Source organism: Aquarana catesbeiana, linkage group LG01, assembly GCF_042186555.1.
Source record: "Aquarana catesbeiana isolate 2022-GZ linkage group LG01, ASM4218655v1, whole genome shotgun sequence".
Classification (NCBI taxonomy): domain Eukaryota; kingdom Metazoa; phylum Chordata; class Amphibia; order Anura; family Ranidae; genus Aquarana; species Aquarana catesbeiana.
Genome location: NC_133324.1, coordinates 356,226,461 through 356,239,438, shown reverse-complemented (window position 1 = coordinate 356,239,438; position 12,978 = coordinate 356,226,461). Strand labels below are relative to the sequence as shown.

Genomic DNA, 12,978 nt, shown 5'->3' with positions numbered 1-12,978 from the left:
GGAGAGCCCTGTGGCTGATTGAAGTTACTCTGTCCGAACAACTATTCTTACAGTTCTCCTGTCAAGCAGCCCTCGACATGAAGATACTGCCATGGAGAAGTTTTGGTGTTGAATTGCTTGATGCTGCTCTGTGCCTCTGTTAGATAATGAGTCTGTGGACAGCTCTGAGGGAAGATATATTGGAAACAGAAAGAGTTTTTTTTCTATCTGAATATCAGGAAAGTGTTTTTTCTTTTTTCTTTTTTTTCCTCCGTTTTTTGTAAGGAGAACTGTTTTTTTCTTTCAGAGCTCCGGTAAAGGAACTGGTTTATGCGACAGTTTTAAGTCGCATCTCTGCTGCCCATTTTGGAATGGGAAAAAATGGGAAAAAAGTGCCTAGCGGGTTGGGGCTGGGTACAGGGAGGGGGGTGGGGGGTGAGGGGAGGTTCTTTGTTTGTTGGGGAAGTGATGTCTGCATCTGCCTGGGATGATCTGCATTCGGTGAATTCAGTCATGAATATTGTGCTCTATATTTGTGGGAGGGGAAGTTTGGAGCCCTGCTGTCTTCTCTGTGACCTATATTTCAGAAGGGGAATGACCCCCAGTCTTTTTATGTTTTTTACACTATGGAGGTAAAGCTTAACATTTTGGCCTGGAATGTCAGGGGCCTAAATGCAAAATTTAAACGCTTGATAGTTTTTGACTATATTAAAAAGTATAAACCTCATTTAATATTGTTTCAAGAAACACATCTTCAGGGCTCCAGACTTCTTTCTCTTAAAAGGGCTCACATAGCTGGAGCTTATCATGCCAGTTACTCCTCATATGCGAGGGGGGTATCCACTTTAGTAACTAAAGCTCTCCCCATAACCATTCATGCTGTATGCATTGACATTAAGGGGAGGTATGTTATTCTGGTGCTAAAGGTGATGAATACATTACTAACAATTGTAAATGTGTATGTCCCTCCTCCCTTTTTGGTAGTTCATTTAGACGACATGATACAAGCTACTTATGAGGTGGCAGAGGGAAAAATATTTCTCTTGGGGGATTTCAATTCTCTATCTGTACCAACTTTGGATAGGTTGGGGGGCATAGCTGACACTCCAACTCCCCTTGCAGGGTGGATGTCTACTCATGGACTTAGAGATGTCTGGCGGTTCCATTATCCTGATGTGAGGGAGTATTCCTGTTATTCGGAAAAGCACAAGACTCTTTCCAGAATAGACACTATCCTGTCGGAGGGGGAGGGAATCAGTATGGTGAACAAGGTTTCCTATTTACCCAGAGCAATATCTGACCACTCTCCGATGTTATTGGAACTTAACTTAGGACCGAAACCGGGTATACGCCTCTGGAGGATGGAGGCGAGCTGGCTTCAGGAGGATTACATAGCAATTAAGTACACGGAGGCCATTAAACAGTTTTGGGTAGAAAAATTTTGGGACTCCTCCTCTTCAGTGGGAGGCTTTTAAAGCCACACTAAGGGGAGTGTTCATAGCGGAGGTCCATAGGTTTAAGAAGCAATTAGCTTCCACAATACAGAGTAAGGAAATTGAGGTGACCTTAGCGGAGGCAGAATATATTAGAGACCCCACTAGTGAGAGGTTGTTGACTTCACGTATGAGAACCAGGGAGTATAAGACGCTCCTTACGGAACGTACCACAAAACTTAGCCTGGCTCAACGCAGGCGTCTATTTGAATTTGGCGACAAGAATGGCAGGCTTCTGGCATACTTGGCGCAACCGGAGTATGTGCCGGTATATATTAAATCAATTTATGATAACTGCAGGCTGGAAATATGTGATTCGGCCGACAATTTAAAAAACCTTTGTCCAATTTTACACTGAATTATACAAATCTTGTACTCCTCTGGGGACTGAGGATTTACTGACTTACATAAATGACATTGATCTCCCTAAGCTGACAATGGAAGATAGCAAAACATTGGAAACTGGTATTACAGTTGAAGAGGTGGAAAAGGCAATTGCCTCCTTTCCGCCAAGGAAGTCCCCTGGTTTGGACGGTCTCCCATCGGAGTGGTACTACACTTTCAGATATGGTTTAGCCCCTCGTTTACTTAAGGTGTTTGAAGCGGCGAGGTCGGCCGGTAGGCTACCTCCGTCAATGCAGGAGGCCTTGGTTGTCCTGATCCCCAAAGGGGGAAAGGACCCCCGAGAATGTGACTCCTACCGCCCGATTTCGTTGATGAATGTTGACACAAAGATTCTGGCCAAAATACTTGGAAGTAGATTACAAACAGTCATCTCGAAGCTGGTTGATGCGGATCAAACAGGATTCATACAGGGTCGCTGTGCACAAATGAACATTAGAAGAATCTTTTTTAATTTCCAGGTGACTCACGACAACTCTTGGACTAGAATGGTGGCTTCTTTAGACACTGAGAAGGCCTTTGACTCCATGGAGTGGTCTTATTTGTTTCACCTCTTGGAGTCATTCGGCTTTGGCCCTATTTTCATTTCATGGGTACGGCTCCTGTATACGGATCCCTTGATTAGACTGAGGGTCAATGGTATTATCTCAGATCCTTTCCCAATATTCCGGGGCACCAGGCAGGGGTGTCCTCTTTTGCCCCTCCTCTTTGCCCTGGCAATTGAGCCTTTAGCAGTTAAATTAAGATCTACCTCGGCTTTAACTGGCCTGAGGATTGGGGAATTTGAGGAAAGAGTGTCACTCTATGCAGATGACATGCTGTTGTACTTACAAGACCCGGGACCCTCACTCTCTACAGCCTTTCAATTGATTCAGGACTTCGGGGATTACTCTGGATTCCGTATAAACTGGAAGAAAACCTCTCTTTTCCCTATCGATAAAGAGGTGGTTGTTCCATCAGATTGTCCTATCCCCTTATCCACCTCTTTCAGGTACTTGGGGGTTGAGGTTCAGCTTCCCATCTCTAAATACCTGGAGAACAACCTGTCGCCCATTGTGGGAAATTTTCGGGAGAAGGTACAGAGGTGGAGGAACCTGCCGCTCAGTTTGTTGGGCAGGATAAATTTATTTAAAATGATTTTCCTCCCTAAATTTCTTTACATTCTCTCGAACTCCCCTGTTTTTGGGCCGTTGCGAATATTTAAGTACATTGATTCCGTCATTGTAGGGTTACTCTGGGGAGCCAAAGCTCCTAGAGTGTCCCTGGCGATATTGAAACTACCAGTTACAATGGGAGGGTTGGCACTTCCAGATCTCCGCTCGTATTATATGGCTTCCCAATTAGTTTTTTTGCACTGGCAACTTTTCCCACAGGAACCCAATGCCACTACCTTGTTTGAGGCGGCACTAGCTACCTCTCAAGAAACCCTCCAAAATATACTGTATAGGAAGGGGATTCTGGGGAGGAAGATGGGATCAGTTCTGGCACTTCCTGGAAAAGTATTTCATCTGTGCTCCCAATGGCGAAAGGATACGTCACTGGCACTGTCCCCGAACAGTCCGCTATGGTACAATGAGTCACTGGGGGAATTTTTGAAATTGCCGGATGGGCAAAAGATCTGGGCGAAATATGGTATTAAGTACCTGCACCAGATTTGTCAGAACGATCGACTGGCCACCTTTGATCAATTGAGGACTCAGTTTAACGTACCCAAGATATGGCTGTTTCGGTATATGCAGTTGAAGCACGCAGTGCAGGTGCAGTTTGGAGGGGATACAATCCTGGTCCAGAATACAGATTTGGAGAAGGCTCTGATAGATCCCGAACCATCTAGGCGAATCTCTAGATATTACGGGGCAGTGGGACCAGGGATAAAGATAATAACGGCTAGAGCTAAGCAGCGGTGGGTAGAGGCTGTCCCGGAGTTGTCGGAGGAGCAGTGGCAGGAGGTACTGGATACGTATGTGGTGACTGTTATTTCATCTATGGACAAAATGATTCAGTTTAGGTATCTCCATCAACAGTATTACACTCCTGTTAGACTTTACAAAATGCAAAGAAAAGAAACAACTCTCTGTCATAAATGTAGGGAGGAGGATGGCACTTTCATACACAATGGTGTGGGAGTGCAAGAAGGTGAGGCCACTGTGGTCACAGGTAACTGAGTTTATTTCTGATAAATTCGCCTTACCTAACATTTGCTCACCCTTATGCTGTCTCCTAGGGGTCTTTGACCAGGAGGAGATGAATACATGTACCAAACTGTTTCTTAGGATCCTATACTTTGAGGTGCGAAAACTCATTACCAGACGCTGGATTCATGAAGAACAGTTGACACTAAGCATGTGGATAAAAATAGTTAATGCAGATGTGCTGATGTACAGGATGACCTATGAAGCTAGGGGAGCTCCCAAGAAATTTAGGAAGGTTTGGTTTAGATGGGTGGATTTGAAAAACACGCTGGACGAGGAAGAGCCACTGAATGTTGGACAGTAAGGGCTGTGGCTTTTGTTCTCAATTTGATAATGAAGGGAGGATAGGGGGAGTTTGCTTGATTAGTGCTTGGGACACCGAATGCGGACATCTCAGGGGGGAAATGGGTCTTGTTTTAATGTTATGGGAGGTTTTCCTTCTCTGTTTCGGTTTTTTTTTGGGGGGGGGTTTCTTTTTTGTTTTCTTTAATAAAAAAAAAAAATGCACATATATATTGCAAAAGTAAAGTGGAAATAGAAATCTACGTGATACATGTAGAAAAGATGGATATATATGTGATAATAATGTGCTGGATATGCAATTTCTATTTTTTTGTTGGATATTGTAATCCCAACTACTGTCATGTATGCTTATTCTGATGTGTGCGCAATAAAAATTCTTTTAAAAAAAAAAAATGTTGTTGGGAAGGACTGTCACATATGTCCTCCTTGTCCTCCGGTCGAAGGTCCCAACTCCTCAGAAGATCAAGGCCCTCATCCAGATTAGCAACGAGGTGTGACTTGTTCCTTTTGATGGATAATTTGGTGGGGAAGTTCCATTTGTATGAAATATTGTTTCAGAGTATTTTAGTGACAGCAATTACATTTTTAAGAGCTTGGATTGTCGCTTGAGAGAGGTCGGTATACAGTGTGATCCCTGCAAATGGCTCAGGGAGGGAGTTTTTTCTTCGGGCAAATTGCATGAGTTGATCTTGTACATGTAAAATCAAAAAGAAAAATACTGCGCTATCCCTTGATTTAAAAAAAAAACCAAGAATGTTTTAAGTGAAAAACTAAAAACCTAAAGTGCTGCTGCAGCCAGAAATGTGAGACATCCCCCACCTCAATAACTATACAAAACAAAAAGCTGGAAGACGACAGATTTGTCGAAATGGCGTAGGGAGGAGCGGCGTGCTGACGTCATCACCACACCACGCTTATCCTGGAAGTGGACGGGTAGCAGCTGAGAGCCGGCCGGCGCATATTGATTTTATCACGATCTTTTTTCTGTACACATTGTAAGTGCAATTTTAAAATTTTTTTTTAATAAATGCATTTTAACTGTATTACGCTATGGAGTATTTTCCTTTCATGTTTATCTGTGGATTTGGAGCGGTATCTTATTAAGTTGATCCCCTGGAGTGGTGACCTGTGAATTACATCCCAGCAGAGACCCAGTGGCTGGGGGATACAGCCACCTGCGTGCATGATCTCTGTGACAGGAGATCTATAGATTCGGTAAGGGGCTGATTGATCTGAGGTGGAGGATCTCCCTGTAACATCACTCTCCCTAGGGAGACCATCTTTGCATGCCTCACACTATTTGTATACCCATAAGGACTCTCTTTTTTTGATTATATGGACTTATTATAATTTTTCTGGATATTGAATACTTAATTATCATCTCTTATTATATCAGTTTTATTTGTGAGATTCCAGTTTCTCAATCATTCTTGAGTGCTAATTTATTTGTTGTTTGTGAGATTCCAGTTTCTCAGCTATTTTTGTGCCAATTCATTTTGTTGATCGTTTTTTGCATGTTTTTTTCAGTGTGGGTTGTAATCATTATGATCACGTTCATGTACTAGCAGCGCAGCTTTTTGTTTTGTATGATCTTGTACATGGTAGTAATGAATCCTCGCTATCACATCCCTGGAGACTCATTCTGGTACAAATGACTGTTTAGGGAGCCTTTGAGCTCTGTCAATAACCAGTTCTTGGGGGCTGACAGAGGGGAGTAGTTCAGCTATAATTTTTTGTATAGACGGGCGAAGGTTTGTGGCAGGGACTGACTCGGTGGGAGCGGTCTTCTAACTCCGCCATTTTAATTTCGATATTTCTGATGTCTTCCACAGAATCTTCATGAGCTTTAAGCACTTCACTGTGCGCCCAAACATAGTCCCCTATTCTATTTTCAATATGATCCACCCTGTCCCCCAGGGCTTTTATTTCCACCCTGGTTTCTTTCATAAATGAGGCCATATCCTGTTGCAGAGCTCCCCTCAAAGTGATCAGCATGTCTTTGAGGATTGTGTCTAAAATAGGTTGCCCTGCTGTGAGAAATGTGTCAAGTTGTTCGTCAAAGCCTGAAGGGTCAGATATAGAGTCTGTGTCAGACTGTATGGCACTGTCATTTTCCTTGCCGGCATCTGTTCTTCTCTTCTGTTTCACTGGGTTATTTGAGGTGGATGCACACAGCTTTCCTTCTGCCCCAGGCGAGTATGCAACTGTGCTCTGTGCTACTCATGTCCCTGCAGCAGCCTCTGCTCTGCCTCTGTGTGCCCTGCCTGTCGCGCCGGTGCCATCTTGGAATCTCTGGACCACCACCAGACCAAAGAAAATGATCAGTTTGCGGGGCCCATGTCTGTTTTTCCTCTTTACCTTTAGCTTTCAGCCTCTCTCCAGGTGTCAGGCTAGCTGTGGGGATGGTAAAGAGCAGTTCCCCCCATCGCTTAGAGATGCTGCATGGATCACGCTAGAAGCTCGGCTTCTATGCAGCCATATCACCTGCCTGCAGGCAACCTGGGACCCGCCAGCTGTTGTGGATCTACATTTCCCATGAGGCATTGCAAGGCTGGCAGTTACAATTACTCCCAGAGGCATGATGGAACTTGTAGTTCTGCAACAGCTGGAGGGCCCCAGGTTGCGTACCCCTGCCCTAGACTATAGTTGGGAGAAAGATCAGAAAAGGTACCTATGCTTTGAAGAGGGTTCCCCCATTTCTCGCTTGTCCCTTGCCTCCTTTTTTGTGAAGAAACGTGATATATATGGATGGAAGGATATGTTTCAAGGAGATACACCTTGTATTTTATATTTATTATAGGTTTGCAATTATATATACGGTATATATTGTGGCGCATGTGAAACCTTCCTGGTTTCTTATGGTTGTTTTTTTTCTTTTTTGTTGATTCAGAAATATTATCTGGGTTTTTGATTGTCTTGTTGTCATGTCCTCTTTTATTGAATAAAAAGAGTTTAAACATAATTTTTGGTGGGCAGCAGCTGGAATAACAACTACATAAATGTGGAAACCTAGCATCCCAACTTAACAGTATTTGAATTAACTCTAACAGATCTGAAAAGAAAGTTGCTGTGAAGATTCTTAAAAATGAAAACGACGACCCTTCCAGCCAGGAGGAGCTGCTGACTGAAGCAAGGGTGATGCAACAGTTGGATAACCCATACATTGTCAGAATGATCGGAGTGTGTGAGGCGGAGTCTTGGATGCTGGTTATGGAACTTGCAGAACTAGGACCATTAAATAAGTTTCTAGTTAAGAACAGGTACTGAAGGTTTTTTTCTGTAATAGCACCCTTTTAACATAAAGATAGTATACAAATATATTTTCTAAGAATGTGTTTTATATTTCTAATTAATTATTTGTACTGTCAATCTGAAAATCTGTATGGCATTTACATTCATGTATGTTGTCAGTATCATATATTTCAATTAACCGCTAGGGAGGCTATCAATCAGCATCTTTGCCTGTAGGAAAATTGATTCAATTTAGAATAAGGTACTAAAAAAGTATATCGTAAACCAAGAACACAAGAACAGGGGATGGGGGTGGGTGGGTGCTTGGGTGGAGTTCCTGCTCCTATTCTTATGACAAAAAAGCCCTGATCAAAGATTTATAGATGATAAATAGATAGCCAGATGTAGTACAAAATGTCTTCACTAGAAAACATGACTGACCGATATATACTGATGTATAATTGAGGTTTTAATCCTATTTGTCAGGGATGTCTCAGAGAAGAACGTAACAGAACTTGTTCATCAAGTTTCCATGGGAATGAAGTATCTGGAAGAAAAAAATTTTGTCCACAGAGATTTGGCGGCCAGAAATGTGCTTTTGGTGACTCAGCATTATGCCAAAATTAGTGATTTTGGGCTTTCCAAAGCAATTCAGTCTGATGAAAACTATTATAAAGTAAGTGTTCTCCATGTTTGGACATCATCATTTCCATATTAACAAATGAACACAAATTGATATTAGATTACATATTTTTCTTTTGGGGAAAGTATATGTTAACCACCTTCCGCCCGGCTATATTATTACTATCCCAGGTGGACATCATATGACGTCCTTCCACTCACGAATCTTGAAGGGCCGTGCAGCGGTGCAATCTGTGACACTCTATGTCCATCAGAGACAGCAGAACACAGATTGCTGTACTGGGCCACTGTGCATGGCCCTGGTACCATGTGATTACTGTGACCAAACACAGTGATCATTTGTCAGTTGTAAACAATGGCTTTCATTCATAGCTATTGTGTACTATTGTGATGATCTCTGTAATTGGTCACAGTAATCACATGGTACAGGGCCAATTCCAGTGGACCTGTACCAGGTGATAACTGTAACCAGTCACAGCTATCACAATTGTGCACAATGGCACATGGATGGATGCTATTCACAATTTCACAGTGTAAGAATGATTGCTTATACTGTGCTTATACAGTGATCATAGTGTAAAAAGAGTAGTGTGGTGTCACTATGGTACTGTTCTGGTGACAGTATTTAAAAAAATAGTAAAAGAAATGTGTAAAAAAAGAAAAATATATATATATTGTATATTATATACATAATGTCATCACTCAGTGTCCCTGATCACCACCACATCAATCATATGGTGACACTGTACTGCTCTGTTGACAGTATGTATGGCTTTTGGGTCATACATTATTTTTTTACTGTTCATTCTAATGTGTTTATTTTTTTGATGAGTAAACTGGATTATTAAATGTTAGGGCCAAATCTACTGTTAGCAAAGCCAAACCATTTATAGTCCTGATTCATTGAACTGCAAAATCCAAAATCCAATTTGAATGTGCAAATTGTTCTTCCGATATTGTTTGTGCATAAAAGAATAATAGTCAGAAAACAGATGTCAGTAACCAGAATATTTGCTGGTGGCACTGAGCCCTCAGACTTAAAGCGGACCTTCAGTCATTTTTTAATCTTTCCATCTGTTAAATCTTATGCCCTTGTTTTTTAACTTTGGATAGTAAAACATTTTTTTTTCTGCCAGTAAATACCTTATACAGCCCACTTCCTGTTTCTTGTCTGGAAAAAAGCCTAGGTTGATATCGTGCACAGCTTTCTCTCTCTCATTCTCCTGAGATTTTGCCAGGAAGGGAGGGGGGATGAGTCATAAGAGGGCCAATGAGAGCTTCAGAGCTGGAGGTGTGCCTCTGTATGTCTGTGTAAATCCAGGAAGTGAACAGGCAGCAGCTTCAGCTGCCCACAGTTAAAATGGATGCAGCCAGACTCAGTGGAGGGATATTTCTGCAGCATATTTGGCAAGTACAGAATCGCAGTATATATAAAATAATATGCAAAGTGGTTGGAGGGAAGCCTCAGAATGGCAAAGGTTTTTTTTTTGTTACAAATTATGTGAGCATACTGCAGTTCCTCTTTAAATAGTGTACGTCCAGTGTTCACCAGCGTGTGGTTCCCAGCAGCCAGCTGGTCCCAGTGATTAGTTACTACTTGATGCTAGCTTATGTTGGGAAGCTGCATAAAGGATAAGTTCACTTTTTAAAAAATAAATGCAATAATAAATTGAGAACCACAAGCCGACAGCCTCTAAGGATGTCAGGGCTTGTAGTTCATTCAGACACACAAGCTGTATAATGTAGTATACATAGTAAATCAACCCCACAGTCCTTGTATATTTTGGATCTGTTACTTTTTGAGCTTACTACTTTTTCTTGCCCGACATCCTGACCTGCCTTATTCCCTGTATTCCTACCAGACCCTGTTCTACCATATTCTCCTGATTGCCTCTATTTGTATAGTTAGTTAAGTAGTTAGTTGGTTTTTCACTTTTCATGCATGCTCACTGGGTTGTGTATAGGTTGTTGTATTTAGGTTTTATGTCAGGTATTTTCTTATGTTTATAATAAACCACACTTCTTCACTTAGGCTTTGATCTGGTTTCCGCTGTGTGGTTTTTACATATCTGGTCTTACTAGCACTGCAAGATACCAGCATGTGGTATCCTGACAATAATTGTCCATAACATTTTAAAGAGGTTTTAAACATGGTAAAAGTTTTTAGTTTCAGTATATTTTGATCACCAAACAGACATTTGACATATGTCCATGCTGCAAACCTCACTTTATGTAGCTTTAAATACATCAAATACAACAAAATATTATTTAATTAAGTTGCACATATATTTAGGAGAGTTTTTAATGACAACTTGTAAAATTACCAATGATCCAGCATAAACACTTCCACTATTTGTCAGAACAGGAATATCACATTCTTTAACCACTTCAATACCAGGCACTTAGACACCTTCCCGCCCAGCCCAATTTTCACCTTTCAGTGCTGTTGCAATTTGAATGACAATTGCGCGATCATGTTACACTGTACCCAAACAAATTTTTTATCATTTTGTTCCCACAAATAGAGCTTTCTTTTGGCGGTATTCGATCACCTCTGCGGTTTTTATTTTTTTTGCGCAACAAATAAAAAAGACCGAAAATTTCGAAAAAAAACAAGTTTTTCTTTGTTTCTGTTAAATTTTTTGTAAATAAGTACGCTTTCTCCTTCAATAATGGGCACTGATATGGCTGCACTGATGGGCACTGATGGGCACTGATGAGGTGGCACCAATGAGGTGGCACTGATGAGGTGGCACTAACGGGCACTGATGATGGGCACTGATAGGCGGCACTGATGGGCACTGATAGGTGGCACTGATGGGCACTGATAGGTGGCACTGGTATGCGGCACTGATGGGCACTCATAGGTGGCACCGATGGGCACACATAGGCAGCACTGATGGGCACTCGTAGGTGGCATTGATTGGTATATATGGGTGGCACTGATGGGTACTTATGTGTGGCACTGATGTGTGGCACTGATGGGCACTGATAGGTGGGCACTGATGGGCACAGATGGGCACCGATGGGCAATGACAGGTGGCACAGATGGGCAATGACAGGTGGCACTGATAAAGCATTGCTGGGCAGATCTGGGCATTGCTGGGCAGATCATTGACATAATAGTGCCAATCAGTGCCCATTTGTGGGCACTGATTGGCACAGATTGAGCACATGTGGATGGCCATGGGGTACATACCTGGCCATCCACGTTGCCCCTTCCCTGGTGGTCCTAGTGGCATCCCTGGTAGTCCAGTGGGGTGATCTGAGGGGGGGCTGCGCTGATAAATAATCAGCGCAGACCCCCCCTGCCAGGAGAGCCGCCGATCGGCTCTCCTCTACTTGCGTCTGTCAGACGCGAGTGAGGAAGAGCCGATCAACGGCTCTTCCTATTGACAGCGTGATCAGCCGTGATTGGACACGGCTGATCACGTGGTAAAGAGCCTCCGCCGGGGGCTTTTTACCAAGATCAGTGTAGCGGTGTGTCAGACTGACACACCGCTCCACCGATCGCCGCGATGCGCGCCCCCGGGGGCGCGCTGCGGCATGTTATCCTGCTGGACGTCATATGACGTCCAGTCAGAATAACAGAACCACTTCCCGGACGTCAATCCGCTATCCCCTTCCTGACCAGAGCACTTTTTACAATTTGGCACTGCGTCGCTTTAACTGCTAATTGCGCGGTCATGCAATGCTGTATCCAAGCGAAATTTGCGTCCTTTTGTTCCCACAAATAGAGCTTTCTTTTGATGGTATTTGATCACCTTTTTATTTTTTTGCGCTATAAACGGAAAAAGACCAAAAATTTTGAAAAAAAAACAATATTTTCTACTTTTTGTTATAAAAAAAATCCAATAAACTCAATTTTAGTCATGCATTTAGTCCAAACTGTATTCAGCCACATGTCTTTGGTAAAAAAAAATGTCAATAATCGTATATTTATTGGTTTACGAAAAAGTTATAGCGTCTACAAACTAGGGTACATTTTCTGGAATTTACACAGCTTTTAGTTTATGACTGCCTATCTCATTTCTTGAGGTGCTAAAATGACAGGGCAGTACAAAATCCCTCCAAATGACCCCATTTTAGAAAGTAGACACCCCAAGGAAATTGCTGAGAGGCATGTTGAGTATTGAATATTATTTTTTTTGTCCCAAGTGATTGAATAATGACAACAACAAAAAAATTAAAAAAAGTTGTCACTAAATGATATATTTAGCTGCTTCTCTTGAGTATGGGGATACCACATGTGTGGGACTTTTTGGTAGCCTAGCCGCGTACGGGGCCCCGAAAACTAAGCACCGCCTTCAGGATTTCTAAGGGCGTAAATTTTTGATTTCACTCCTCATTGCCTATCACAGTTTTGAAGGCCATAAAATGCCAGGACAGTTCAACTCCCCCCCCCCCAAATGACCCCATTTTGGAAAGCAGACACCCCAAGCTATTTGCTGAGAGGCATGTTGAGCCCATGGAATATTTTATATTTTGCCACAAGTTGCGGGAAAATGAAATTTTTCTTTTTTTTGCACAAAGTTGTCACTAAATTATATATTGCTCAAACATGCCATGGGCATATGTGGAATTACACCCCAAAATACATTCTGCTGCTTCTCCTGAGTATGGGGATACCACATGTGTGGGGCTTTTTGGGAGCCTAGCTGTGTACGGGGCCCCGAAAACCAATCACCGCCTTCAGGATTTCTAAGGGCGTAAATTTTTGATTTCACTCCTCACTA

General features: G+C 42.4%; 1 protein-coding gene across 6 annotated transcripts in view; it reads left to right on the top strand.

The window, feature by feature from the left end:
• The window catches only part of SYK (spleen associated tyrosine kinase), a 231,216-nt gene that overhangs the window by 162,054 nt on the left and 56,184 nt on the right, over positions 1-12,978 (top strand). For all 6 annotated transcript variants that reach the window (XM_073632919.1, XM_073632909.1, XM_073632913.1 and 3 more), the window contains 2 exons: positions 7,420-7,629; positions 8,087-8,276. In XM_073632919.1, coding sequence (XP_073489020.1) covers positions 7,420-7,629; positions 8,087-8,276 — 400 coding nt within the window. The remainder of the gene's footprint in view (positions 1-7,419; positions 7,630-8,086; positions 8,277-12,978) is intronic.